Source organism: Sarcophilus harrisii, chromosome 4, assembly GCF_902635505.1.
Source record: "Sarcophilus harrisii chromosome 4, mSarHar1.11, whole genome shotgun sequence".
NCBI lineage: Eukaryota > Metazoa > Chordata > Mammalia > Dasyuromorphia > Dasyuridae > Sarcophilus > Sarcophilus harrisii.
In genome coordinates this window covers 255,989,192-256,014,800 of record NC_045429.1, presented here as the reverse complement: position 1 = coordinate 256,014,800, position 25,609 = coordinate 255,989,192, and the positions used below count along the sequence as shown (strand labels likewise).

Below are 25,609 nucleotides of genomic sequence, written 5' to 3'. Positions count from 1 at the left end.
TGTTATTCCCATTTTATTGATGAAGAAACTGAGGCTAAATGAAGTTAAGCAACTTGACCAGAGTTATGTAAATAGCTAGTAAGTATTTGAATTTTCTTGACTCTAGAGCTACCCTACCCACTAGCCAACTTAGCTGCTTAAGTAAGGATGAGTGGCTGGGTCAACCTTTGGGTAATTTTAATTACATTTCTGAGCAAATACAATCAACTACAGAGTATCCCTCTGGACTTTTTCCTCCATTTTTACTATATAGTTGTGTTTTGTTGTTATTGTTTTTCTTATGTAGCTCAAAGCCCTGTTGGAAAGAGAAGAAACAGGAAAGTAAGAAGGCAGGACCATTCCTATAAAAACTCATGGGGTAGTATTTAAGTGAAGATTGAATTTTTCTCTTTAATATTAAAATGTTGACTATATTTTATTTTCCATCTAATTTTTTTCTGTCTCATTTCTCCCAATTTCTTTGATTTTTGTGCCTTGGTATGATTACATGATGGAAAGAAAAGGAGCAAGAGATAGTCATGAGGGAAGAAAGCATGACTTGATCAGCTCACTTTCTATGTTTCTTCTGGTAATACCTTTTTTTCCCCCTACATAGGATTAACCAAATTGTTTTACATTTAATTTCTTATCTATCATTTTATTTTCTCCCCTTATTCTCTCTTTGAAATCTTTCATTGCTTTGGAATCTATTTTAGGAAGGATTTACAAATATGAGAAACTGATTAATCAAGAGAAACTGGTTAAAAACCAGTTTTGTTTAGATTTTATTGGGAGAAAAGTATTGAGAAACCACTCACTCAGTCTCACAGGAATATTTTTTAAATATTTATTACTTTATTTTTTAAAAGTAGACAGCTGGCTGAAAAAGGAAACTGAATGAAATAACTTGATCCAATAGTTTTTGTTTAACATAGGCTACACCAAACACTTGGAACTCAGCTCTGGGATCTGGCAATGGGCCAAAAGTGTCATGTAATTCTAAACTAAGAGACTGGAACAATGACCAGGATGCCCATGGAAGGCCTTTTGCCAAATGCCCTTAAGTTCTGCTGGGCAAGAATCTGATTAGACTAATGCCAGAAGCTGCTTTCTTTAGATGCCTCAGCTTTTCTTTTAAAATTCATAATGATAACAGATTATACTTTCTATACAAAGACTGTCTTACTGATTCAGAATCAGGAGAGCAGGCATTTTGAGTTGGTTTTTAGAGTGGTAGGATTTCTGTTGATTTATCCTTTATACTTTTGCCTAGTTGGACACAATGCCTAACAGCTCATATCTGTGAGACCAGTAAAGGAATGTTAAATTGTTGGGTGATAATCATTCCGAGAATGTTTCTAGGTTCCCTTTGTTGTTGTTCAACCATGTCCAACTCTTCATTATCCCAATTTGGGGTTTTCTTGGCAAAGTTACTGAAGTAGTTTGCCATTTCTTTCTTCAGCTCATTTTACAGATGAGGAAACTGAAGTAAACAGGGTTAAGTGACTTTCCCAGGATCACACAGCTATTAAGTGTCTGAAGTCAGATACCAATTTAGAAGATGAGTCTTCCTTACTCTAGGCCTCATATTCTATGCACTGTGCCACCTAGCTGTTATATTAAATGGTGTGAAATTCAAGAAGAGTTGAGAATGAAAATTATTCCTCATTAGTGGTCAAGAATTAATTTGTATATATTTCAGCATTAATTGAAATGATAATTTATCTTGTAAATGAGTTCCTAGGAATAGTCCCAAGATGGTTAATAATAGTTAATAAATTATTGGTTAACATAAGAGGATTGTGAATGATTTCTTTTTAAATCTCTCTACCTGACAGGATTGTGTCATAGAAAGAAAGGCTGACCTGAGAACTAGAAAACCTGAATTGCAAGTCCTAACTTCACAGTTCACTAGTCGTATGTCCTTGTATATATCAAATAACTTCTTTGGACCTGTTTTCTTGTCTGAACATTGAATAATCTTTATACTATTCCTTCCTATTACTTCCATTGGATTTTTATGAGGGTTAAATGAGATGTGTGCTAAGGATAGTGCTTGACACCTTGTGTTGGTGTTGTTCAGTTGTGTCCAAATCTTTGTGACTGAGGACTATACTATCAATGAGATTTTCTTGGCAAAGATACTGGAGTTTGCCATTTCCTTCTCCAATAGATTAAGGCAAATAGTAGTTAAGTGGCTTGCCCAGGGTTACTGGATTTGAATCCAAATCTTCCTAACTTGAGGCCCAGTGCTCTCTCCATTGAATCACCAGCTGCCTAGACACATGACAGGTGCTTTATAAGTGTTTATTGACTAATTTGATAAAGCCCTTTTGACTCAAGGAACATTTATTAAACAGACAACGTGTTAAGAGCTGAATATAGAAAGTCAAAAATTGAAATTACCCCTGCCCATAAGGAACTTTGTTCTTCTTTATAACTTTGGACCACTAGTTAAATGGAAGCAATCTTTATTTGCCTCTCTCTTTGAGTATGAATAGACAAGGAAGAATTCTAAATCAACAAAGCAATCACACATAACACTTTGAAGGAAGTCAGTGGTGATGGTGGGGACAGGGTGAGGGGAATTGTGGGAAAGAGAAAGCTTAAAAATTATCTTTTTTTTTTTTTTTTTTTTACTATTTTAAATTATTTATTTAAAACATAAATACAAAATACAAGAAGAAAACATTACCATGTGTACAAAAGAACATGGAAGGATTCAAAATATAAAACAATAAAGTTTAATTTCAAGAAAGTCTATATAATGAATACTACGCATTGTGTTTAGAACTGTCCATTTTTCTTTGCTTCCTTGTAGGTTTTCTTCTGTTCTCTAGTGTGCACTTTTTACTTTATTCTCCCTCCCCTTCTCCTCACCAAGAAGAAAACAATCGTGTATATATTTATAAATACATGTATACAGATACACACACACATATATATACATATGCATTCATATTAATCTATGTAAGACTGTACTATGCTTGCTTTTCCTGTTTCTCTGAAGGCAGATAAAATATCTTCCTTCATAAATATCTTTTGTTTTTTTAAATGAGATTTTAAAGTTCTTCAGATGACTATTTTTTCTTTTTTTTAAATTTGGAGGCAAGCAGGGTTAAGTGACTTGCCTATGGTCATACAGTTAGTATCTGAGTGCTGATTTGAACTAAGCTCCTCCTGACTCCAGGCTAAGTACTGTATCTACTATGCCTGTCCCCACAAGTTGCAACTTCAAAGGACTTGGCAAGTGCTCCTTTTTTATTTTCATTTTTTATTTTTAGTAGCTGTTATTTAATCAGAATAGAAAGGCAAAAAAAAAAAAAAAAATAGGACCTATGTTCAAAAACTGGCCCTATTTCCTAGTTTCCAGAAAGAAAGCATATTATTTATTATTTTCACCTAGTAATAAACTAGACTAATTTCCTAGTAATAATATAGACTAATGCAACACTTTGCCACATTATATACAAGGATGCTCCAAAAGTTATAGGACATTTTTGAACTTTAAAGTTTTAAACCTCACTAAGACTTTAGGGGCACCTTGTATATATAATAAGGGACTAAGCAATAGAGCTTCTGTTCCTTGGAGCATGAGGGTTTGATGAGTCTACTTCTAGGAAACACCAGATGTGGCCAGCTCCTCCATTCCACATAAAAAGAAGCTAATTTCTACTTCGGTTCCTACATGATTTAGATGAAACTCTATAGCCGAAGAGAGCAACTTGTATGAGCTTCATTGGAAGCCTATGGGACAACCTTCATGGAATATCAGAGATGCTGCTGCTGCTTTTTTTTTTTTTTTTTTTTTTTTAAACTTGAGGAATGCTAGTTGTAGGTAAAAGTTTGATTCTATCTGGGTTCCCTGCGTAGGATGTCAATAATCCATAGGCTGTAGGTGTAAAGTGTTATTTGTTTAAACTTCTCACACTACTGCTTGGAAAAACAACAACATGCCTACTAGTCTGGGCATTAAATGTTCTTCCTCAGTTTTTGTTCTTTCTGCCCATCAGCCTAGAGGCTTAATGGGTGTGGCCAGTTTCAGGTTCCACTTGAGGTTTCGGGAGACAGGGCTGTGGGTTGGGTCTGTTTAAGTTTGAGTTTGTTTTTCCATCGTGGGTTTTTCTTTTTTTCTTTTTCTTTTTGGGGAGGAGTTATGATTTTTTAATTGCAAGAGAGCCAATAAGCTAATTTGCATGTTCACGGGGTGGGGGTGGGGGTGGTAATTACGTGTCTACCAGGAGTCTCTTGGGTCTGTTGGCACATAAGAAGGCATTTATAGGTACACACTGGATATGAAATGATCTACATCAGCTTTCTGCCTGTTCTACTGTGTACCTGAAACTTTGAAGTATGGGAACAGCACCAGCTACCAGCTACCTTGGAACACTGAGCTGGATGCCTTCATTTGCATCCTTCTGTTTGATACCAAACAAAGTGGCTTCCCATGCAGAAGCAATGTTCCCTTGATCTAAGCAGCAGACTGGAAACTTAGGGGCAGTCAGCTAATTTCATCCTCACCATACTTTGCACTTTAAGGTTCTCAAAACATTTTACATATATTCTCTTTTGATTTTCTTCCTCCCTTCTTTCCCTCCCTCCCTTTTTTCCTCCCTCCCTCCCTCCCTCCCTCCCTCCCTTCCTTCCTTCTTAAATTCTAAGACTACAGATGAATTACCCTTCCTATGTCTAAGGTACTTCCCACTGAATATTTGCTTCAACAGAGATAATAACATGAATAGGAAATGTATTGTAGGTTTTTATGTTTGTTTTCTTGCTCTTCTGTAAATTAGTTACTTGATATAAAACAAAGCTTTGGCTTTGGAGTCAGAGTATCTGGGCTTAAATCCTGTTTCTGACACTAACATTGGGTGAATCACTTTACCTCTGTGATAGTTAATGGTTCCAGCTCACCCCCTATCCCCACCCTGTTTGTCAAATTGAGTAGATGGCTTCTGAGGTCTCTTTTAACTCAAATCCCTCTATAAAGAGTGCCAGCAGGAGAGGACCAGTAAACTTACTTCCTATTTTGTTTATTTGGTGTGAGGTACTACTAAGAGAAGTTCAGGGACATTTAATCCCATTTCTGCTCATGAAACCATCTCAGTTTTAAAAGCCAGTTTTCTTGAAACTTGTGCACAAGCAGATCATATAATAATAGTAACTAATAAAGATAATGAAAATAATTAGTATTTAAACAACTACATTAAGGTTTGTAAAAGTACTTTATATATATTAACATTCAGCTCACCACATGAGCTCCACCTCCTCTCCAAAAGGAATTAGATTAAAATATAATTGGGAAATATTTAACAAAATAAATAAAAATATAATGGAACATAAATAACATTAACGTTTTTTAATTAATACGTCACCCTCAGGGTCCTTCTATAAGGTTTAATAGTCCTCATTCCTATTGAATTTGACATGGTGTTTTATCAATTGATACTCATAACAATCTTGAGTTATAGGTAAGTACTATTCTCATTTTACAGATGCCCAAGTTGGACATAGTTGTTTCCTTTATGTTCTTTTGAATACAAGTGAGGAAATTGTTACTTCCTATGGGAGGTAACTTAATATAGTGGACAGAGGGAAAGGGAAAAGGAATAAGCACTTTTATGGTAGGTTGCTGTGTTTCAGGTACTATGCTTAATGTTATCTCATTTGATCTTCATAAGTATGCTTAGATTTAGAGTAATAGGACTTGTGTCTATTTCACCAACTTTGTCTCTTATACTATCTGTGTGATGCTGGCAAGGCACTTAACAACTCTGTATCTCAATTCCCTCATTTGAAAAATGAGAGGGAGTAAACTAGATTGTCTATAAGGAACTTCTCAGCTCAAAATCTATGACCCTATCTTTCATAGGATAAAACTTCTTTAAAAAGTGTCCCCATTTATGTGCAACAATTTTTAACATTTTTTTTTTTAATATTTGTTTCAATTTCTCTTTCTCCTCTCTCTTTCTCTGCCCCTTTGTCTGAGAAGGCAAGCAATTTGCTATTGGTTATACATATACAAAACACATTTCTATATTAACCATGTAGTGAAAGAAAACAGACAACTCCCCCCCACCCCCAACCAAGAAAAATAAAGTTTAAAAGAGTGTGCTTCTATTTGCAGATTCTACTAAAAAGAATCTTTCTCTGGAGGTAGATAGCATTTTTCACCACAGGTTCTTTGGAATAGTCTTAGATTATTGAATGGCTGAGAAGAGCTAAATCACTCACAGTTGGCCATTGTATAATATTGCTGTTACTAATGTTCTCCTGTTTTTGTTTGTTTCACTTTTCATCAGTTCATGTAAGTTTTTCCAGGTTTTTCTGAAAGTATTCTCATCATTTCTTATAGTATAATATATTATTCTATATCAATCATATACCACAATTTGTTGAGACATTCCCTAATTGATAGGCATCTCCTCCCAATTCTTTGTTACCAAAACAAGAAGTAGATCAATATATTTATATATATATTAGTCCTTTCCCCCTTTTTTCTTTTAAAATCTCTTTGGGATACAGACCTAGTAGTGGTATTGAAGGATCAAAGGATAAACAGAGTTTTAAGTCTCTTAAAAAAATTTTTTTTAGCATAATTCCAAATTGTTCTCTAGGATAGTTGAATTAGTTTACAACTCTAACAACAATGTATCAGTGCCCCAATTTTTCCACATCCCCTCTAATAGCTGTCATTTTCCTTTTTTGTCATACTAGTTAATCTGATAGGTATGCAGTGGTACCTCAGAGCTGTGTTAATTTACATTTTTCTAATGAATAGTGATTTAGAATATTTTTTTTCCTCTAACAACAGATAGTTTTGATTTCTTCATTTGAATACTGCATGTTCATATTTTTTGACCATTTATCAACAGAGAAATGACTTGTATTTTTATAGCTTTGACTCAGTTTTTTACATATTTGAGAAATGAGATTTTTTTTCAGAGATACTTTTTATAAATACACACACAGACACACACATATTTCCCCAATTGTTCTGCTTTCCTTCTTATCTTGCCTGCATTGGTTATATTTGTGCAAAATCTTTTTAATTTATTGTAATCAAAATTATATATTTTTAATCCTGTAATGCTTTTTATCCCTATTTCTTGTTGCATTCTTCTCTATTACTTAGATCTAACAGGTAAACTATTCCATGCTTCCCTAATTTGCTTATGGTATCATCTTTTATCTCTAATTCATGTACCCCTTTTGTCCTTATCTTAGTATACTGTTTGAGTTGTTCTTCTATACCTAATTGTTGCCGAACTGCTTTCCAGTTTTGCTAATAGTTTTTGTCAAATAGTGACTTTTTGTCACAAAAGTTTAGTATTTGTGTTTATGGAAATACTAGATTATGATGGTAATTTATTGTGAACCTAATCTATTCCATTGATCTATTACTCTATTTTTTAGTATCAGATTGTTTTATTGATTACTGCTTTGTAATATAGTTTGAGATATATAGTTAGGGCTAAGGTACCTTCCTTCATATTTTTTCCATTGGTTCCCTTGATATTCTTGACCTCTTGTTCTTCCAGATAAATTTTGTTATTATTATTTTTTCTAGCTCCACAAAAGAGTTTTTCTTTTAGGTAGTCTGATTGATGTGGCATTGGATAAGTTAATTAATTTAAGTAGAATTGTCATTTTTATTATATTGGCTCAGCCCATCCATGAGCAATTGATATTTTTCCAGTTGTTGAGATCTTACTTTATTTGTATAAAGGGTATTTTTTAATTATATCCATAAAGTTCTTGGATTTTGTTATGTCAGGTAGACTTCTAAGTATTTTATATTGTTTATAGTTATTTTAAATGGAATTTCCCTTTCTAAATCTTGCATATGAACTTTTTAGGTAATATATAGAAATGCTGATGATTTATTTGGGTGTATTTTATATCCTGCAACTTTGCCAAAATTGTCAATTATTTCACTTAGTTTATCAGTTGATTTTCTAGTATTCTCTAAGCATGCCATCATATCTGCAAAGAATGATATTTTGTTTTCTTATTACATATTCGAATTCCTCCAATTTCTTTTCGTTCTATAGTTATGACTTTTTGGGGTACAATATTGAATCATAGTGGTGATAATGGACACATAGGATAAAATTTAGAATGCAACCGACTTGTAGATTTTTCTTCAATGTGATACAGCAAAAAGAATGCTGGATATAAATTCAGGATTCCTGGGTTCAAATCTCAGTCTAGCCACTTACTACCTCTGTCTTTTCTAGTAAACTAGTTTACCTTTTTGAACATCAATTTCCTTCTTTGTAAATTTAAGGGATTAGACTATATGTCTCTCAAAATCCTTTCAATTCCAATTTCTAACTGCATAATACTCTTTTTGCAGCCACATCTGATTCTATTTCATTTTTCAGCAAATTGCTTCTTCAGAATTTCTTCTGTTACTCATTGTATGTTGGAATTTCTTCTTCAGAACCTGATTTTCTTAGTGTCATCATTTTATAGCTCTGAGGCCATCTGGTATATCTATTCACTTTATAGATGAGCAACTAAGGCCCAGAGGAGTTGTGACTTTCCTAAGGTTGTAAAGAAACTGTTAGAGATAAGATTTGAACCCAGGTTTTTTGACTTCATAGTCAGTGTTTTTTCCATTGTATCATGTTATTTTCCTTCATTAGTCTGTCTTGTTTTAGAGGGAGTAGAGAAAAAAAAACCAAACATGTATTAAGTGAGTATAACATACCAGGCCTTGTACTAAGTGCTTTATCTTATTTTTAATGCTCATAACAACCTTGCAAATTAAGTGCTTTTATTATCTTTATTTTACAATTAAGGAAACTGAGGCAAAAAAGAGTCACACAGCTAGTAAGTGTGAAGTGTTTGAGGCTGTATTTGAACTAAGGTCATCCTGACTCAAAGGCCCTTGCTTCATTCTCTTGGCCTCGAGATGCTCCAAAGCTCCATTTTACAACCATAACCTTTTCTTCCTCTTTTCTAGTTTGTTACTGCCTTTTCTTCCACTTCAGTCACTACAAGTGATTTAAAACTTACAATATTCTTGATCTGAGTATCATAGCCATCTTATCTTTGTTGTTTTTACTTGGTGATTTCCTTCCTTCAATTGTGTACTCACTTCCCCTCACATCTTCTCAAAAGAAAACTTATCTTCCCCATCCTCAGGGCCACAAATGTCCTAAAGTATGTCTTTCACAAATAATTTGACTAAGAAATCCTAATGATTTTTTCTGAACATGAAAAGAAAGCTGAGGGAGGAAATCACGAGTTTAATTTGGATCTAGAATATACAACATATATTCTAAAGGGGTATGTGACTCAAGTGAGAAATTATTAATAAAGTATGGTTTGTAAATGTAGTCCATTGCTTTAAGTGTTTCTGGGACATATGATATGTCAGGATTTCGTATTCTTCTATTGCCCTTGTGGGAAGAAAGCAGGCCCAATTGTATTCAGTTGGTTGCAGCCTTACACATGTAGTGAAAATGGAGTCATGAAACATAAACTAATCTTCAGAAGAAGGTCTAAATTTATATTTCATGTTCTTCATAGCAAAATACTTTGGATTTGGTGGCATTTTTCAAATACAAAACAGCACAAGATGAAATCTCATCAAAGGAGAATCCTGGATTATGGGGAATGGGTATACAGAGAAAATACAGGCAATCTATTTTTTTTTTCAAGTTGGTCTCTAATTGCCCTAGTTTTTGAATATTAACTGTATTCCAGCATTCATTTTCTTATACATATACATACGTATAGATATCAATATAGATGCATATCTGTCAACATAATAACCTTTACTCTCCTTCTCTGAAAAGGAAAATAAGTAAACTTTTTTTTGGGGGGGCGGGGAGGGAGGCAGGGGTGCTACTGAATCAGAATGACAAAAAACTTCAAAAGGTACAAAATTCAGAAACTGAAGATTTGTACTTAAAGATGATGGAATTTAGCTCTAGATTAGAGGCAATTTAGGGAGTCAATGATGCCTACCAACTCCCAAGAATGGAATTAGTAATCAGTTATCCCTCTAATTGTTGTTGACTAAATCTAGCACACCTAAGATCCTAGAACTAGAGCTGGAAGGGGCCGTAGTTATCATCCAGTCCAACCATTTCATTTTACAGATGAGGAAAGTAAGGTTCAGGGAGGCTAAGTGACAGTAAATGGCAGAGTCTGGATTTGAACTCAGGCACTTGTACCTAAATACCAGCTCCCTTTCCGCTGTACCATGCTGACTCCTATTGGATATGATATTTATGACAAAATAAATATAGGGTAATTTTAAATACTCCTGGCCCTTTTAAAAAATCTTTTCACATTTGAAGACTTCTACCCATATTGATTGATTTGGTTGACCCATAGTAATTTTTTTCTTCTTTATTTAAACTGAAGAAAATTTATGCTAAGGTGATATAAGGTGATAGTGATTAGTAATCTCTATAAACATCCCAAATCAAATCCACCATTGTGGTCTGCCTTTCTTCCTATTTAGGGAATATTCAGCCTTTTTACTTTTCATTTCCTTTTGGATGATTGTCTCTTAAAAAGAACACAGTCCCTGACCTCAAGGGATAGTCAGCCTAATGGCTTCAGTAGAAGGTGATCTGATTAAAGGGGAAAAAAGTTGGTTACAAGCCAAAAACATTGTTGGTACAATGTGAGTTCCTTAAGGGTTTTTTGACTTTCTCTGTATCCCCAGCATTCAGCACAGTGTCTATCATCTAGTAAGGACTTAATAAATGCTTGATTACTGACACTGAAAAAACTTTTAAAATTTCCCTAAATTTGGGGGAGTTTTAATGGATTTTTTTTCTTTATTCTCCATTTGGGCTAGTATAGGATTCTTGCCATTCCTGGCAAAGTTTTCTACCATTAAGTTATCAAATCTCTACCATCCAGAGCTGGGAGTGAAATATGATACTGATTAGGAGCAATTAGCTGTGCCTAAGGTGATGTTTTCTGGGGAAAAGAGAATATAATCTAAGTTAAGATCTGACGTGCTATGTCAGATCAAGTCAGGATTCATGCTTGGATCCTTGGGGCAAGGCAAAAAAAGAGTTAACCCAGAGCAGTGGCTCCAAACTGGGGAAGCTGTAATGAAGCCAGGGAAAAAATGCATGAAGTAGAGTCATGGGTATCAGTGAATTCAGTCTCAGATTCATCTCTTTTCCTTGTTTGTTTAAGCATGTATAAATACCTGCTATATGTTTCAGACAATGTACAAATTGTTTTATATATACTATTTTACTTGATCTTTACAACAACAAAATGGGAAGGGCAGTAGATATTATTACTAACCCCATTTTGCAGATAAGGAAACAAGTCAGGCAGTGGATAAGTGACTTGTTGAGAGTCATGCAATTAATGTGTGATCTAATTGTCTTGAGTTCAGATTTGAATTCTGGTCTTTCTGACTTGGAGTTAAGCATTCTATTTATTATGCCATCTATCTGCACCAGATAAATTGTGATTGGAACAAGCTAACAAATGGAGATCAGGTCACATTTTTGGGGGTTTCATTTTGCTAGTGCAGTGGTGTCAAATTTAAAGAAACAAGACACTAATTCACACAGAAGGATCCCTGAGAGCCTCATATTGACTTAATTTTAAAATGTAATGTTACCTGTGTTTTTCATAGTTGTATTTATTTTGTTAAGTATTTCCCAATTACTTTTTAATTTGTTCGGGTCACATGAGGAAATATTGTGAACCATGTTTTAGTATCTCTATAGTATATGATAATTTCATTTTGTGTTTTTGTGTTTATTTGCTATTCATGAAGTGACTAGCATGGATGATATCTTATGCTGTCTTTTTAAAAACAATACTTTTTTATTGTCTTTATCATTGCTTTTATTTGTGACTCAGAGGATAATATGATGATAAATTTCAATGTGGAGGGGTCCTTATAGATCAATTAATTTAACCCACACATTTCACAGATCTGTACACTGAGAAGGAGAGGATGTGCCCATGGTCACACATTTTCAGAGTTAAATATACTACAAAGATAAAATCATGAATGTATGAAGTAATTTGGTTTATTTAAAATTCTTGCAAGAAATGGGTGATTCATTCGGGGGCAGTCCCTGGGATGGTCCACATTTATGGACTATGGGAATGAGTCTTTTATTTCCTGTCCAGAAGTTCCAGGTCCCTCCCTCATGTCCCCAATTGGCTGGGGATGACAAAACTGACAGATTCCCCTTCCTTTGTCATACAACCCATGTTCAAAAATGGCAGAAAACTCTGTCCTTGGAGAAAAGAAGTTAATATTAATCAACTTATTAAGCAGGCATACTCAGGGCTTGCATCTAGCTTTTACCCTCTTCTTGTTGGAGGTGGTTGCTTTTTATCAGTATACCAGTTCAGTAGCTCAATATCTTGTTTTATGTAAGTAACTCAGTCAGCTGACATGACTTTTCTCTAATTCCTTCTATTTGAAAATTACAACTCTATAGGTTGCTCAAAAAAGGCAGGATTTGAACCCAGTTCTTTTTACTTTGTATCTATGTGTTTTTTGTGTTCGTTTTGTGTTCGTTTCATAAGATCAAACTGCTTTTATATTTAATACAGTTCAATTACAGATACCTTTTAAGTGTGGGAAAACCTAGCTACAACCAGACTCTATTAAATTTTAATAATTTGTTAAATATTAGGGAAATATTTACTATGTACAAGCTTAAACTTATTTTAATAGAACTTTGAGCTCCTCTTTGTGAGGGGGAAAATTATGACTATTACTTTATATGGATATTTAATGAGTTTTTGATATTACCTTACTGTAATGACAGCCTTCTGGAAGCCTATATATTCGTGTGACCAGACAACCAAGAGAACCTGGGGAAGTGGGCAGTGCTGGTAATGGGAGATGTGGGTGGTAACGAAACCTTAATGGGCTTCAAGGTACAGTTAGTCATCTTAGCTCTATAAAATAGACATCCCTTAGACAAGGTTGATAAATGTAAAGGGAGCCTCAGAAGGAAGATCAGTCTGTGGAACCAATAAGGTTATAGACTTGGAGAGCTAGAAGGAATTTTGGAAGTCATCCCCTTCATTTTATAGCTGAGGAAACAAGCCCCAACAGGCAAAGTGATTTGTTCAAGGTCATTCAGTTAGCAAGTAAGAGAGCCATGACTTAACTCCATGGTTTTTGACTCCGGTCCATTTTCCATTCTGCTACAGTGACTCTCAAGAAATGTCTGCTTCTCACTAGAAGGAAGCTGATAGAAAGGGTAGTGTCTTATTGAGGTTTATGGCCACTCTAGAGATCAATTTTTCTTGTCAGTTTAGAATAATGATGGATGAAAAAGCTGAACTTCCGTGAAGGATAGCCACCACTATGTGGTTCAGCTAAGCCTTTTCCATAACGAGATGTTCTAAGAAAATAATTTTCAACTCCATTCATTAAACATCTATTAAGTGCCAGGTACTATGGTAAGCACTGGGGATACAAAAAGAAGCAAAATTCAGTCCTATCTCCAAGGAGATACAATGTAATGGAGGAGGTACCATACAAACAAATATATACAAAACAAGCTACATATAAGATAAATGGGAAAACATTAACAAAGGGAAGGTACTGCAGTTAAAAGGAGTTGGGTAAGGCTTCCTATAGGAGGTAGAACTTTAATTGGACCTTAAAGGAATAATAATAATTATTATTGTAATAATGTGTTATATCATGATATAAAAATCTGATGTTATACTTTAACATTATAATTATATGCAATATTAATAAAGTATTATATAATTATAATGTAATTATTATATTAACATTATTTCTAACACTTATATGGCATGTTAAAGTGCTTTACACATACATTATTTGATAGCTTCTTCTCATTTAACAGCTTTGTCTCATTCTCATTTCCTCTCTATGGCAATTATTTTTTTATGTCTCTTATTTTTTAATTTTTTGCTTTTTTTATTGAAGTTTTTATTTTCAAAACATATGCAAGGATAATTTTTTCAACATTGACTCTTGAAAGACCTTGTGCTTCAATCCCTTCCCCCTTCCTCCCACCCCACCCATAGGTGGCATGTATGTTAAACATGGCAAAAATCCAATATAGGCATACATATTTATACAATTATCTTGCTGCACAAAAAAAAAAAAAAAAATCAGATCAGAAAATTAAAAAAAAAGAAAGAAAATAAAATTCAAGCAAACCACAACAAAAAGAGTGAAAATGCTTCCTTATAATCTATCCTCAGTTCCCATGGTCCTCTCTCTGGATTTAGATGGCTCTCATCATGACAAGATCATTGGAACAGGTCTGAATCATCTCATTTTTGAAGAGAGCCACATTCATCAGAATTGATCCATCATTATATTCTTGTTGCTGTGTACAGTGATCTCCTGGTTCTATTCATTTCACTTAGTATCAATTCATGTAAGTCTCTCCATGCCTATCTGAAATATCCTGCAGATCATTTCTTATAGAACAAATAATATTCCATAACATTCATATATCAGAGCTTATTCAGCCGTTCTTCAACTAATGGGCAGCCACTACGTTTCCAGTTTCTTGCCACTACAAAAAGGGCTGCCATAAACATTTTTGCACATGTGGGTCCCTTTCCCTCCTTTAAGATCTTTTTGGGATACAAGCTTAGTAAAAACACTGCTAGTGTAATGCTGGAGAAACTGAGGCAAGATAAAAATTAGTGAGTTTTTAATATTTTATTTGAGAGGGAGAGATTGTGCTGGGGTCATGTTGCCCCCATCAGTCTCAAAGCATCCAGCAGGAAATATGAGTTCTCAGTCACACACACACACACACACACACACACACGGCTTCAACTGGGGTAGACTGAGGCAAGGGCAAAGTCCGAGCACTGAGAGTAGGAATAGACTATCAATTGGTTCTGACAGGGTAGAGGGGAGACACCGGACATTCTGATAACTTAAGAGGAGTTAGGAGCCAGGAAGTCTGAACTCCCCCTTATCTTGAGTTTACACATTTACAATTTATAACCTTAGAGTAACTAGCCCTAAATTTTATCAGTCCTAATGATCAGGAGGGGGATTGCAACTGGGGGATTAAAGCAGAACAACTCAGGGAAACTGAGGCAGAACAATTCAGGAAAACAGGCAGGACCATTAGGGAAACTGAGTCAGGGCAATAAAGGGGAACTGTGGCACAACACTGGATCAAATGATATGTACAGTTTGTACATATATATGTATATGTATATTGTATATGGTTCCACTTTGGGCATGGTTCCAAATTGCTCTCCAGAATGGTTGGATCCATTCATAGTTCCACCAACAATGTAACATGTTCCAATTTTCCCACATCCTCTCCAAGATTCATCAATATCTTTTCTTGTCATTTTAGCCAATCTGAAAGGTATGTAGTGATATCTCAGTTGTCTTAATTTGCATTTCTCTGATTAATAGTGATTTAGAACATTTTTTCATATGACTGGAAATAGTTTCAATTTCTTCATGTGAAAATTGTCTGTTTATATCCTTTGACCATTTATTAATTGGAGAATGGCTTGAATTGTTATAAATTTGAATCAGTTCTCTATATATTTTAGACCTCTGGATTTCTTAAAAGGATAATCTCTAAACATGCCATACATTTTCTCAGCAACCTCTCCTGCTTAGCCCTTCCCAATGTGGCTCCTAATTCTCCCATTTTACTGAACTGCTCTCTTTTTCTTTCTGAGTACCAGTGACTTATACGTGATCAGATCTCTTGGCCTAATTTCATTTTTTCCATTCTTTGTGTCCACTCTGAAGCATTGAACATTTCTAAAAATATGTCTTCTTATTTTCTTGATGCTCTACCTCCATTGGTTTCCCTCACATTGTTATTTCTTGCTGATTCTTCTTTATTTAAATAATCTTTAGCTGAGTCCTTAAATAAAAGCATTCATTTCACAAAGGTCTCGTGATACTTCTCTTCTTTTTTCCTCTTTTTTCTTCTGTATACTCTCTTATTTGGCTTTACCTCTATGCAAATGATTCTCCAATCTATATGTTTAGCTCTCAAACTCTAGAATTGCGTTTCCAATGACACTGGACAGCTAGCTCCACTCTACACCTCAAAATACAACATGTTTGAAATTGAATTCATTATCTCCACACATTCTATGACACTACACACATTCCTGACTTTCCTATTCCTGAAGAAAACACTGATGTCCTCATCACTAAGACTTGAAATCTGAAGGTCATTTCTCTGACATACATAGTAAATTAAAGCCATTTCCTATATCTATTCAACCTTTGCAATCCATTTCTTCTTTTCATTCTCAATGTCAGCAACTTAGTGCATTCCTCTTCATTGTTACAATAGCCTCCCATTGGTCTGTATGCAACCATATTCAACTTGCTCCAGTTTTACCTATATATTGCTATGAGATCATTCTTCCTAATTCAGAGCTTTGAAAGTGTCAGTTATCTACTTAAAACCAAGTAACCCCCTTCCCCCACCTTCAGTGGTTCCCCATTTCCTAATGAATAATTTTATTCTAAAGAAGAATCTTGGGGCAGCTAGGTTGCACAGTGGTTAGAGCACCAGCCCTGAAGTCAGTATGACCTGAATTCAAATCTGACCTCAGACACTTAACACTTTCTAGCTGTGTGACCTTGGGCAAGTCACTTAACCCCAATTGCCTCAGCAAAAAAGAAAAAGAAAAAGAAGAAGAATCTTATCAAGCCCCTTCACAATCCAACCTCAATCTTTCCAATCTTATTTCCCATTGTTGTTAAGTTGTTTTTCTGGTTGTGAAATGTTTCCTTCTCTAACTCATTTTACTTATGGGGAAACTGAGGCAAATAAAAACAAGTGACTTGCCTATGTTTGGGCACACAGCTAGTAAGTGAGCTGAAGTCAGATTTGAACTCATAAAGAGGAACCTTTCTTACTCCAGGACCAACACTCTATTCACTGCACCAATTAGCTGCCCTATTTCCCACTATTCTAGAAAAAATCTCTTTCTGTGCTTTGCCATACATTCCTTCTGACTGGGATAGGTTGCCACTTCCCCACACTTTACCATTATTTGTTTCAGTTCAATTCACAAAACATTTAAGTGTCTGCTACATGAAAAAAATGAAAATGGAAAAATGTTACACGGAAAAATGAAAAACTGATGAATTTAAGAAATTTACAAATAGGGATATGAGAACTATACATTAGTAATTAAATTATAGTATGTTTCATGCACATTCCAGTATTGAATTACTTCTCATCTTAAAGCCTAAGTTAAATTATTATAAATAACAATTAATTATTAATAATAATATTAGTAATAATATAAATACTAATAGTTACTTTCCCTCTGTCTAGGTTCTAGTACTGACTCTTTCTACTTTCTCTCCCATTCATAGAAGCCTCCTTACCTTGGAAGTATATTCCATCCCTGGATCTCAAAATGAAAAGTACACTCTATCCCAGTATCACCTTCCTCTTGTTGACTGAATCTTTTCCAAATTCATTTTAAAGTAGCCCCCTCCTTCACTTCTCCCCTTTCAATCTCCACTCTACTCTGAACTTTCTCTACCATGCCCCAGGTTTATTTTTTCTTTTTATCCTCACTTTCCCTGTCAGCTTCTTTTTAAATGTTTTCCCCTGTTGGAATATAAAATCCTTAAGGATAGAGGTGATTTTTTTTTTGCCTATCTTTGTATTTTTAGTGCTTAGCAAAATCCCTGGTACATAGTAAGCACTTAATAAATGCTTGCTGACTTTATCCTTTATAGATGAAAAAACTGAGGCAGAGATTAAATGATATGGCCAGGGTAACAAAGTTTATGTGTCTCAGGCAAGTGAGTTACAGTCAGTAAATTAGAATTGAGTACCTATTAGTATGCCAAACATTGTGGTATGCTCCAGGAATACAAAGAAGGTGTGTGTGTATTTTAAGGAAGTGCAGAATTTGGAGTCATATTTGACTTCAAATCTGAGTTCAAAATATGACTCTGCTACTTAACTCCTTGTGTAAATTTGGGCAGGTCATTTACATTCACTGGGCCTCAGTTTCCTTGTTAGTAAAACAAATAAGTAACTTCTTAGATATCTTCAAGGTCTAAATCGATGATAGAAAGTTTCTCCTAATTATCCTGGTCATTTTCTTTTTGATACCACCTATAGTATTTTGTCCTGTCTTTCTCTGATGCACTTATTGTATATAATTATGTATCAATTTAACTAACATTAATTATATGCCTAATACAGGGCACTGGGCTTAGCACTAAGAATACAAAATCCAAACACATTTCCTGCTCTCAAATTTATTGTGGGACTCAAATGTGATATCATGTGTAAAAGGTTTTATACATATGGCAGCTATTATTTATCTGCACTGAGAACCACTGAAGGCTTTCTGGTGTTTAATACACAAAGCTTGGCACAAAGTTCATTGGACTATGGAACTATTTGGATTGAGGGAACCCTCTAGCCACATAGATTCGTATCTATATAAATTAATAGCATATGGCTTCAGGCAACTGTCCAGAGCAATAAAATGTTGTGACTTCCCCAAAGTCACACAGCAAGTATGTCTTGGGATTCCAACCCAGGTTTTCCTGGTTCTTTGACCATTTCTCTATCCAGTACCTCATTCACTGAACAAACCAAAGACTGCAGAAAAAGAATGGAACTTATAGAGGCCTTGATTTATGAAAAATGTGATAAATGATGACTAAATCAGAAGTAAAAAAGAGTAGAATATTTGCTGGGTACATAGGGAAATGATTTCTTTATCCAAGACTTGAGGGTCAATACCCAGAATGGCTACAGCTGTGGCAGAAAATATAGTGCAACCAGGATCAGGGAAGGCAATTTGAAGGGGGAATAGCTAAGAAATATGATTAAGAAACAAGGAGACCAGAAGCCTGAGGATGCTTGTTTAATTGCTTAATATCCAAAGTTGTGCAGAAACCCTGCCGTGGAGAATTCCTCTCTTGTTGCAGAAGCAACAACAATAATAATTCTAGCAATCTCATCCTGCAATTTTGTTGCTGTGCTCCTCCTTTCCTAGTAAAACTGTATTCCTGTAAGCATTTAAGCTACTTATGCATTGAAAGGAAAAAGAGAGCATGAAGTAGTGACAAAGAGACCCCGAAACTCAAACTCCTTGAAGGACAAATTCTCCTTGAATCCTGCCTCTGTAAAAGACCCTGCCCGAGGACAAACAACTTCAGTCTGTTATCTAGGTGGGGCTGGTTGAGTTTGGAGCTGGAGACACCAATTCTGTTGAATTGAAGAAAACACCCATTCAATTCCAAGATTGGCTATTCTGAGTCCAGCTCAAATTCCACCCACTAGCCTCCTCGGCTTGTAGCCAAAGGCTTCTATTATAAAAGATCCAAATTTAAACTTATTTCTTGCAGAGGAGCTAATATGCCATGCCAAGTAAACTCTCTCTTTCTGGCATGTTAGCAAACTCTGCCCACTGGAATATTCTCTTTCAGCATTACCCTCTCTTTATTCTCACCTCTTTCCCTAATGAGACTTTATATCTCTCTATTGGGATTTCTCTACTAGAAACTTTATTTTTCTCTGTGGGACCTTGTCACTAAGAAATTCAGCCTTTCTGTTCATGCATAGCAAAGGCTGACCTCCCAATGCCAATAATAAATCTCTTTTTATCAGTCTAGCTTTTTGGGTTTGTAAATTCCTTTACAAAGGACCTCTGTGCCACCAGAAGGGGGTTCCCCAAAACTTTCTACCTTGTGCCAATCCTAAAGGGGATTTAGAGGACCCAAACCTCTTCATTTGGTTCCCTGAGCCCAAACATGCTACTGACCTCCTCATCATCTAACTCCCTGACCACCAGAAACCCTAATCTCTTCATTTTGGTTCCCTAACTGGGAACCCTGAAATCTAGACCTCATCAGTAGTAGATGATTATATTTGCATTCAAGGGTCCAATTTGGAGAACTGTTTTTCAAATCCAAATCTGCCATATTGTGATGATATTGAATAAGGATGCTCTAAGCATCCTGAAGAAGTTGTAATAGATGATGTCTATAAAACATAACTAGATGTTTCTATTATGGGGGAAGCATTATATCTCTACTGCTCAAATTTGATGTTAAAAATCAAATAGACAAGTTCCTAGACCTAGGAAAACCTAGGATCATGAATACAGAACTGAAAGAGATCTCAGAGGCCATCTTGTCCAAATCCCCCATTTTTGCAGATGCAGAAATTGAGGATCAGATTAATAATTCCCTCCAGGCCACAAGACATTGTTAAAGGTGAGATTTGAATTCAGATCTCTTGACATCAGAGTCAGAGCTCTTCCTGCTGTATCACTCTGCCTTTTGAGTTCAAATTAAGGTTTGTCATTTTAAGGTTAAAGGCAACTGTCCTCTTTGGCAGTCTGATAAAGTCTATGGACCTCTTTTCAGGAAAATATTTTTAAATATATAAAATAAAATACATAGGATTATAAAGGAAACCAAACATATTGATATTCAGTTATCCAAATATTAAAAATAAAACAAAACAAACAAATAAAAAAACAAAAACAAAAAAGCAACCAAATTCATGGAACTCAAGTTAAGAAACTCTAAAATCACTTTTGTGATTTCAGACAAAACAATTAACTTCTGGATCTTAGGTTCCTTCTATGTAAAATGAAAGGAAGGAAAGAAGAAAGGATTGGAAGGAAAGAAGAAAAGAGAGAAGGGGACACACCTACCATTGTGCCAAGCACTGTGCTAAGTACTTGAGATATTATCTCACTTAATCTTCACAATTCTGAGAAGTAAGTGCCATTATTACTCCCATTTTGCAGTTGAAGAAACAGAGAAACAGAGATTAATTGATTTGACCAAGGTCAGACAGATAGTAAGTATCTGAGGCCAGATTTAAACTCGGGATTTTCTGATGCCAGGGGTGTGAACTAGATGGCTTGTCAAGTATCTTCTAATTCTAATTGTATAATACATGACAGAGTGAGAAGCCAAGGAAAGAAAGATCTGGCTTCATTTGTGGACATTGATCCCTATCCCTGCTTTGGCAGTTTCCAAATACTTCCCACCTATGTATCAGTCTCTGCTGGAAGTTCTGAGCCAAGAGATTATCTATTGGTCTTTCCTTGGAATTTGTGGAAAATTATTAAAAAAAAAAACAGAGGTGAGGGAGAGGAGAAAAGGTTGTTTAGAGCAATTCCCATTAATTCCCTCATTTAGACAAAAAAAAACAAAAACAAAAACATATACTTGCACATTTTAGAGGTCACTGAAGCTTGGTTGCCTAGTTTTACCCTCCATGAAAGTTAATGTTTAAAAACCCCAAAAAGAGAATGACCTCCTCTTTTTCCTCATTTATCTATCTCTGGTACCCAACAAGATGAAATAAATCCAACATCGAACTTCATCTACACTTTGACCTGAAAGGGCAAGATGTTGCCTCAGTGGGCCTTTAGTCAGGAAAACAAGTTTAAATCCAGCTTCAGCCACTTGTAATCTGACTGATCCTTGCTAATCATTTAACCTTTGTTTGCCTCAACTATAAAACAAAGTTATAAATAGCACTTACCTCCTAGTGTTGCTGTGAGGATCAAATGAAATAATATTTATAAAAAATGCTTCCCATAATGCCTAAGTTCTGTATAAATACCTATTCCCTCCCCACTACAGTGTCTATAATTTTTATATTTCTTTCTGCAATTTGTTTTGTGTGTTTTCCACACTTTACCAGAAAAAATGTTTTACCTAGATCAGAGATTGGCCAAAGGGCTAAATCCAGTTCCCGGCTATTTTTGTAAGAAAGTCATTCTTAGCTTTTAGTTGACTCCTGTCCTAAATGATTAGAAATGACTTCATGGTTTCTAATGTATAATTTCATTATATTTTGGTCCTAATACTTCCATTTTTATGATGGAAGTCAGTGGGAAATACAGGATTTGATCTTAAGAAATTTGCTTTATGGACTGCCTTCAAAAACTCAAAGAAATAGTTCCATAAAAGTTCAATATCTTTGCTAAAATTATAAAGGTATTATATAGTAGTGCTGTGTTTTGGACTCACTTATTCTTTTTACTCTATCATTTTTTACCTTTAATGACTTTACCCTTCTTCCTGCCTCATGTTTTTTGTCCTGTGTGAGTATAAGGAAATGGCTTTTTTTTTTTTTTTTCCTTTTAAGGTTGGCAGGACATAATATGGTGCAGTGAGGCAGAATGGTGAACTGGAAGAACTGGAAGTTAGGAGGACCTGGATTTAAATCCCACCTCAGATGCATATTAGCTGTGTGACCCTGGATAGCTCATTCAACATATCTGACCTAAGTTAAATTATCTGTAAAATGAAGAGATTGGACTTGACCTTAAGCTGTGGCAGTATAGAACTGGGTACAACTCTCTATGGATGAGATCCTTAACCTCGGATCCAAGTTCTTGTTTGTTTTTTGATAATTGTATGTCAATATAATTAATTTCCTTTGTAACTCTTTCATTTTATGCATTAAAAGTTATTCTTCAAAGAGCTCCAAAAACTTCCCCAGATTGCCAAAGGGATCTATGACATTAAAAAATATTAAGAACATCTATTCAATGTTTATTTTCCTTATTTGTTAAATGAAAGTGATTTGGTGAGATTATCTTTAAATTTCTTTCCATCAGCTCTTATTATCTCACAAGAATGAAGAGAAGTTTTCTTATTTTGAGAATAAGATAGATAGGAATTTTGTTTGCCAGGGGGATGGGAATAGCTCCCTCATTTTGATACTGAATCTATATTTGTTTCCAAAATTTTAAGAGTATATTATATTCGTTGTCACTTCTATTTCAATGTTTTTTATTTATTTCTTCACCTCTTTCCTAGGGGATGCATCCATCTCAAGTCCTTACTCCACTTGGAAGTCGGCAAAAAAAATAGTCCTAAATTGCTTTTCTGATTTCTTCCACATCAATATTGCTTGGGACACTTAAGTTATCTAAAGGTCATGAGGACAGAGAGTGATGCTGCTGAATAAAATGAGGCAAAGCACTGTCATTTTGAGAATTGCTTACACTTCAAAAACCCAGTCCAAAAATTTTTGATATTCTTTTTTGATCTTCAATAAACACATTGCTCCCCCAATCTATGAAACTATAAGGAGCAGATTCTTTAAGGGAAATAGAAAAAAATTGTATTGGATATGAGCATTAAAGAAATCATGCTTCTCCCATTTATTCTCAGGATGACTTTGATCAATGGCAGTGATCTGAATTAACATGCTATCTGTTTGGCCTTTGGGAAGTTGGGAGTAAAACAATTTCTGTGTCCTTTCATTGATTCTGGCATTCTCTTTTAACATTCATATTTTTCCTTCCTGGAAGGAGGATGAGCATAATTAGTCATACATGGAGGAAGAAAAGAGAAAGCTCAAATGATATACTCATGTAACACATGTGACATAACCTCTCATAAGTATATACCAAGACTAGGAGTAAGTGAGTTCACTTATTTACTATGAGAGTATGCAACAATTAAATAACTTGAGACCCCTAAAATGCCCCTTTGCTAAAATCTTTTTTTAAAATTTATTTATTTATTATTATAGCTTTTTATTTACAAAATATATGCATGGGTAATTTTTCAGCATTGAACCTTGCAAAACCTTTTGTTCCAACTTTTCCCCTCCTTCCTCCCACTCCCTCCCCCAGATGGCAGGTAGACCAATACATGTTAAATATGTTAAAGTATATGTTAAATATAATATATGTATACATATCCATAAAGTTATTTTGCTGCACAAGAAAAATTGGACTTAGAAATAAAATAAAATTAACCTGAGAAGGAAATCAAAAATGCAAGTGGACAAAAATAGAAGGATCAGAAATGCTATGTTGTGGTTCACACTCATTTCCCAGAGTTCTTTCGCTGGGTGTAACTGGTTCTCTTCATTATTGAATAAATGGAACTGATTTGGTTCATCTCATTGTTGAAGAGAGCCACGTCCATCAAAATTGATCATCATTTAGTATTGTTGTTGAAGTATATAATGATCTCCTGGTCCTGCTCATTTCACTCAGTATCAATTCATGTAAGTCTCTCCAGATCTTTCTGAAATCATCCTGCTGGTCATTTCTTACAGAACAATAATATTCCATAACATTCATATACCACAATTTATTCAGCCATTCTCCAATTGATGGACATCCATTCAATTTCCAGTTTCTAGCCACTACAAAAAGGGCTGCCACAAACATTTTTGCACATACAGGTCCCTTTCCCTTCTTTAAGATCTTTTTGGGATATAAGCCCAATAGTAACACTGCTGGATCAAAGGGTATGCACATTTTAATAACTTTTTAAGCATAGTTCCAAATTGCTCTCCAGAATCGCTGGATATATTCACAGTTCCACCAACAATGTATCAGTGTCCCAGTTTTCCCACATCTCCTCCAACATTCACCATTATCTTTTCCTGTCATCCTAGCCAATCGGGGAGGTGTATAGTGGTATCTCAGAGTTGTTTTAATTTGCATTTCTCTGATTAAAAATGACTTGGAGCATCTTTTCATATGTTTGCTAAAATCTTCAAGATATTTCCCTTAGGTATAGACTAAGAAAGTTCATTTGGGATGAGATCAAGCCATAAAGGTAGGCTGGGGTCAATTAATGGAGAGCCTTGAATGCCAGATACAATTATTTGGATAATACTAAAGGTTTCCCTATTTCCTAGGGCCTTATATTCTAAGTTGGTGAACCTGCCTTTATTTTAATGAAGTTACTTCTTCATAAACAGACCTAGAACAGTTTACTAAAGTAGTTGTGTTTTCATTTAGATCCATGTGAAAATAGTGTCTATCATTTTGTCTTCTCTTTCCTCACAGGACACACTTAAGTGGCTTCCTGAATCTCCCAGGTGCTGTGCTAAGCCTAACTGGAACTTGCAGGATTCCCACTGGAGCTCATTAAAGAAGAAAGGAAATATTCACCAATATTTTCTGTACAAACTCAAACCAGCCAAAGAAAACTGGAAGGAAGGAAGAGTCAGTCCAGAGCAAGAAGCAGAAGAGTTACAGGATTTATATGAAGATGTAAGAAGACTTGTTTGTTACCTGTGTGATCTGGAACACATCATTCCACCTCTCATTTTCTTTCCTTGTAAAATGAGGTTTGCCCATGTGTACTTAAAGTTTCATTCCATTCTAAATTTGTCATCTTTAGCTCCTAAAATCATCATAATCAGAAAATCATAATAATGCCAAAATAATAATAACCATTATTTATATTATATAATATTTTAAAATTTACAAAGTGCTTTATGAATATTATTTCATTTGATTGTAAGTGTGAAAAATACCCCTTCCCATTCCTCCCTCAAAAAAAAAAAACTACACCCATTCTGTCTGAAATGAACAAGTTAGTTTATTAACAATATACTAATACCTATAATCATAGAATTTACATCTGGAAGAGACTTTAGCAAATATCTGAGAAATAAGGTGTCACCAAGGTCTCTGGAGTTTAAGAATCTGCATTCAAATCTCATTTTTGTTATTTATGCTGTGTTCCCTGGAACAAATGACTAAAATTTCCCATCCTCCTCTATAAAACAAGAAGATTGGACCATATGGCCTCTGAGATTTATAATTGTCTACTGCCAACTTTGACATTGCCCTCCTTTTGGAGTTGATAGTTGCCCACCAAACTTTACTTATATTCACTTTGCAT

At 34.9% G+C, this 25,609-nt stretch overlaps 1 protein-coding gene across 1 annotated transcript in view; it reads left to right on the top strand.

Annotated features, from left to right (window-relative positions):
- Positions 1–12,834: 12,834 nt before the first annotated feature.
- Positions 12,835–25,609, top strand: part of LOC111720634 — a 72,913-nt gene continuing 60,138 nt past the window's right edge. The window contains exons 1-2 of the mRNA XM_023503039.1: positions 12,835–12,876; positions 24,766–24,972. Coding sequence (XP_023358807.1) covers positions 12,835–12,876; positions 24,766–24,972 — 249 coding nt within the window. The remainder of the gene's footprint in view (positions 12,877–24,765; positions 24,973–25,609) is intronic.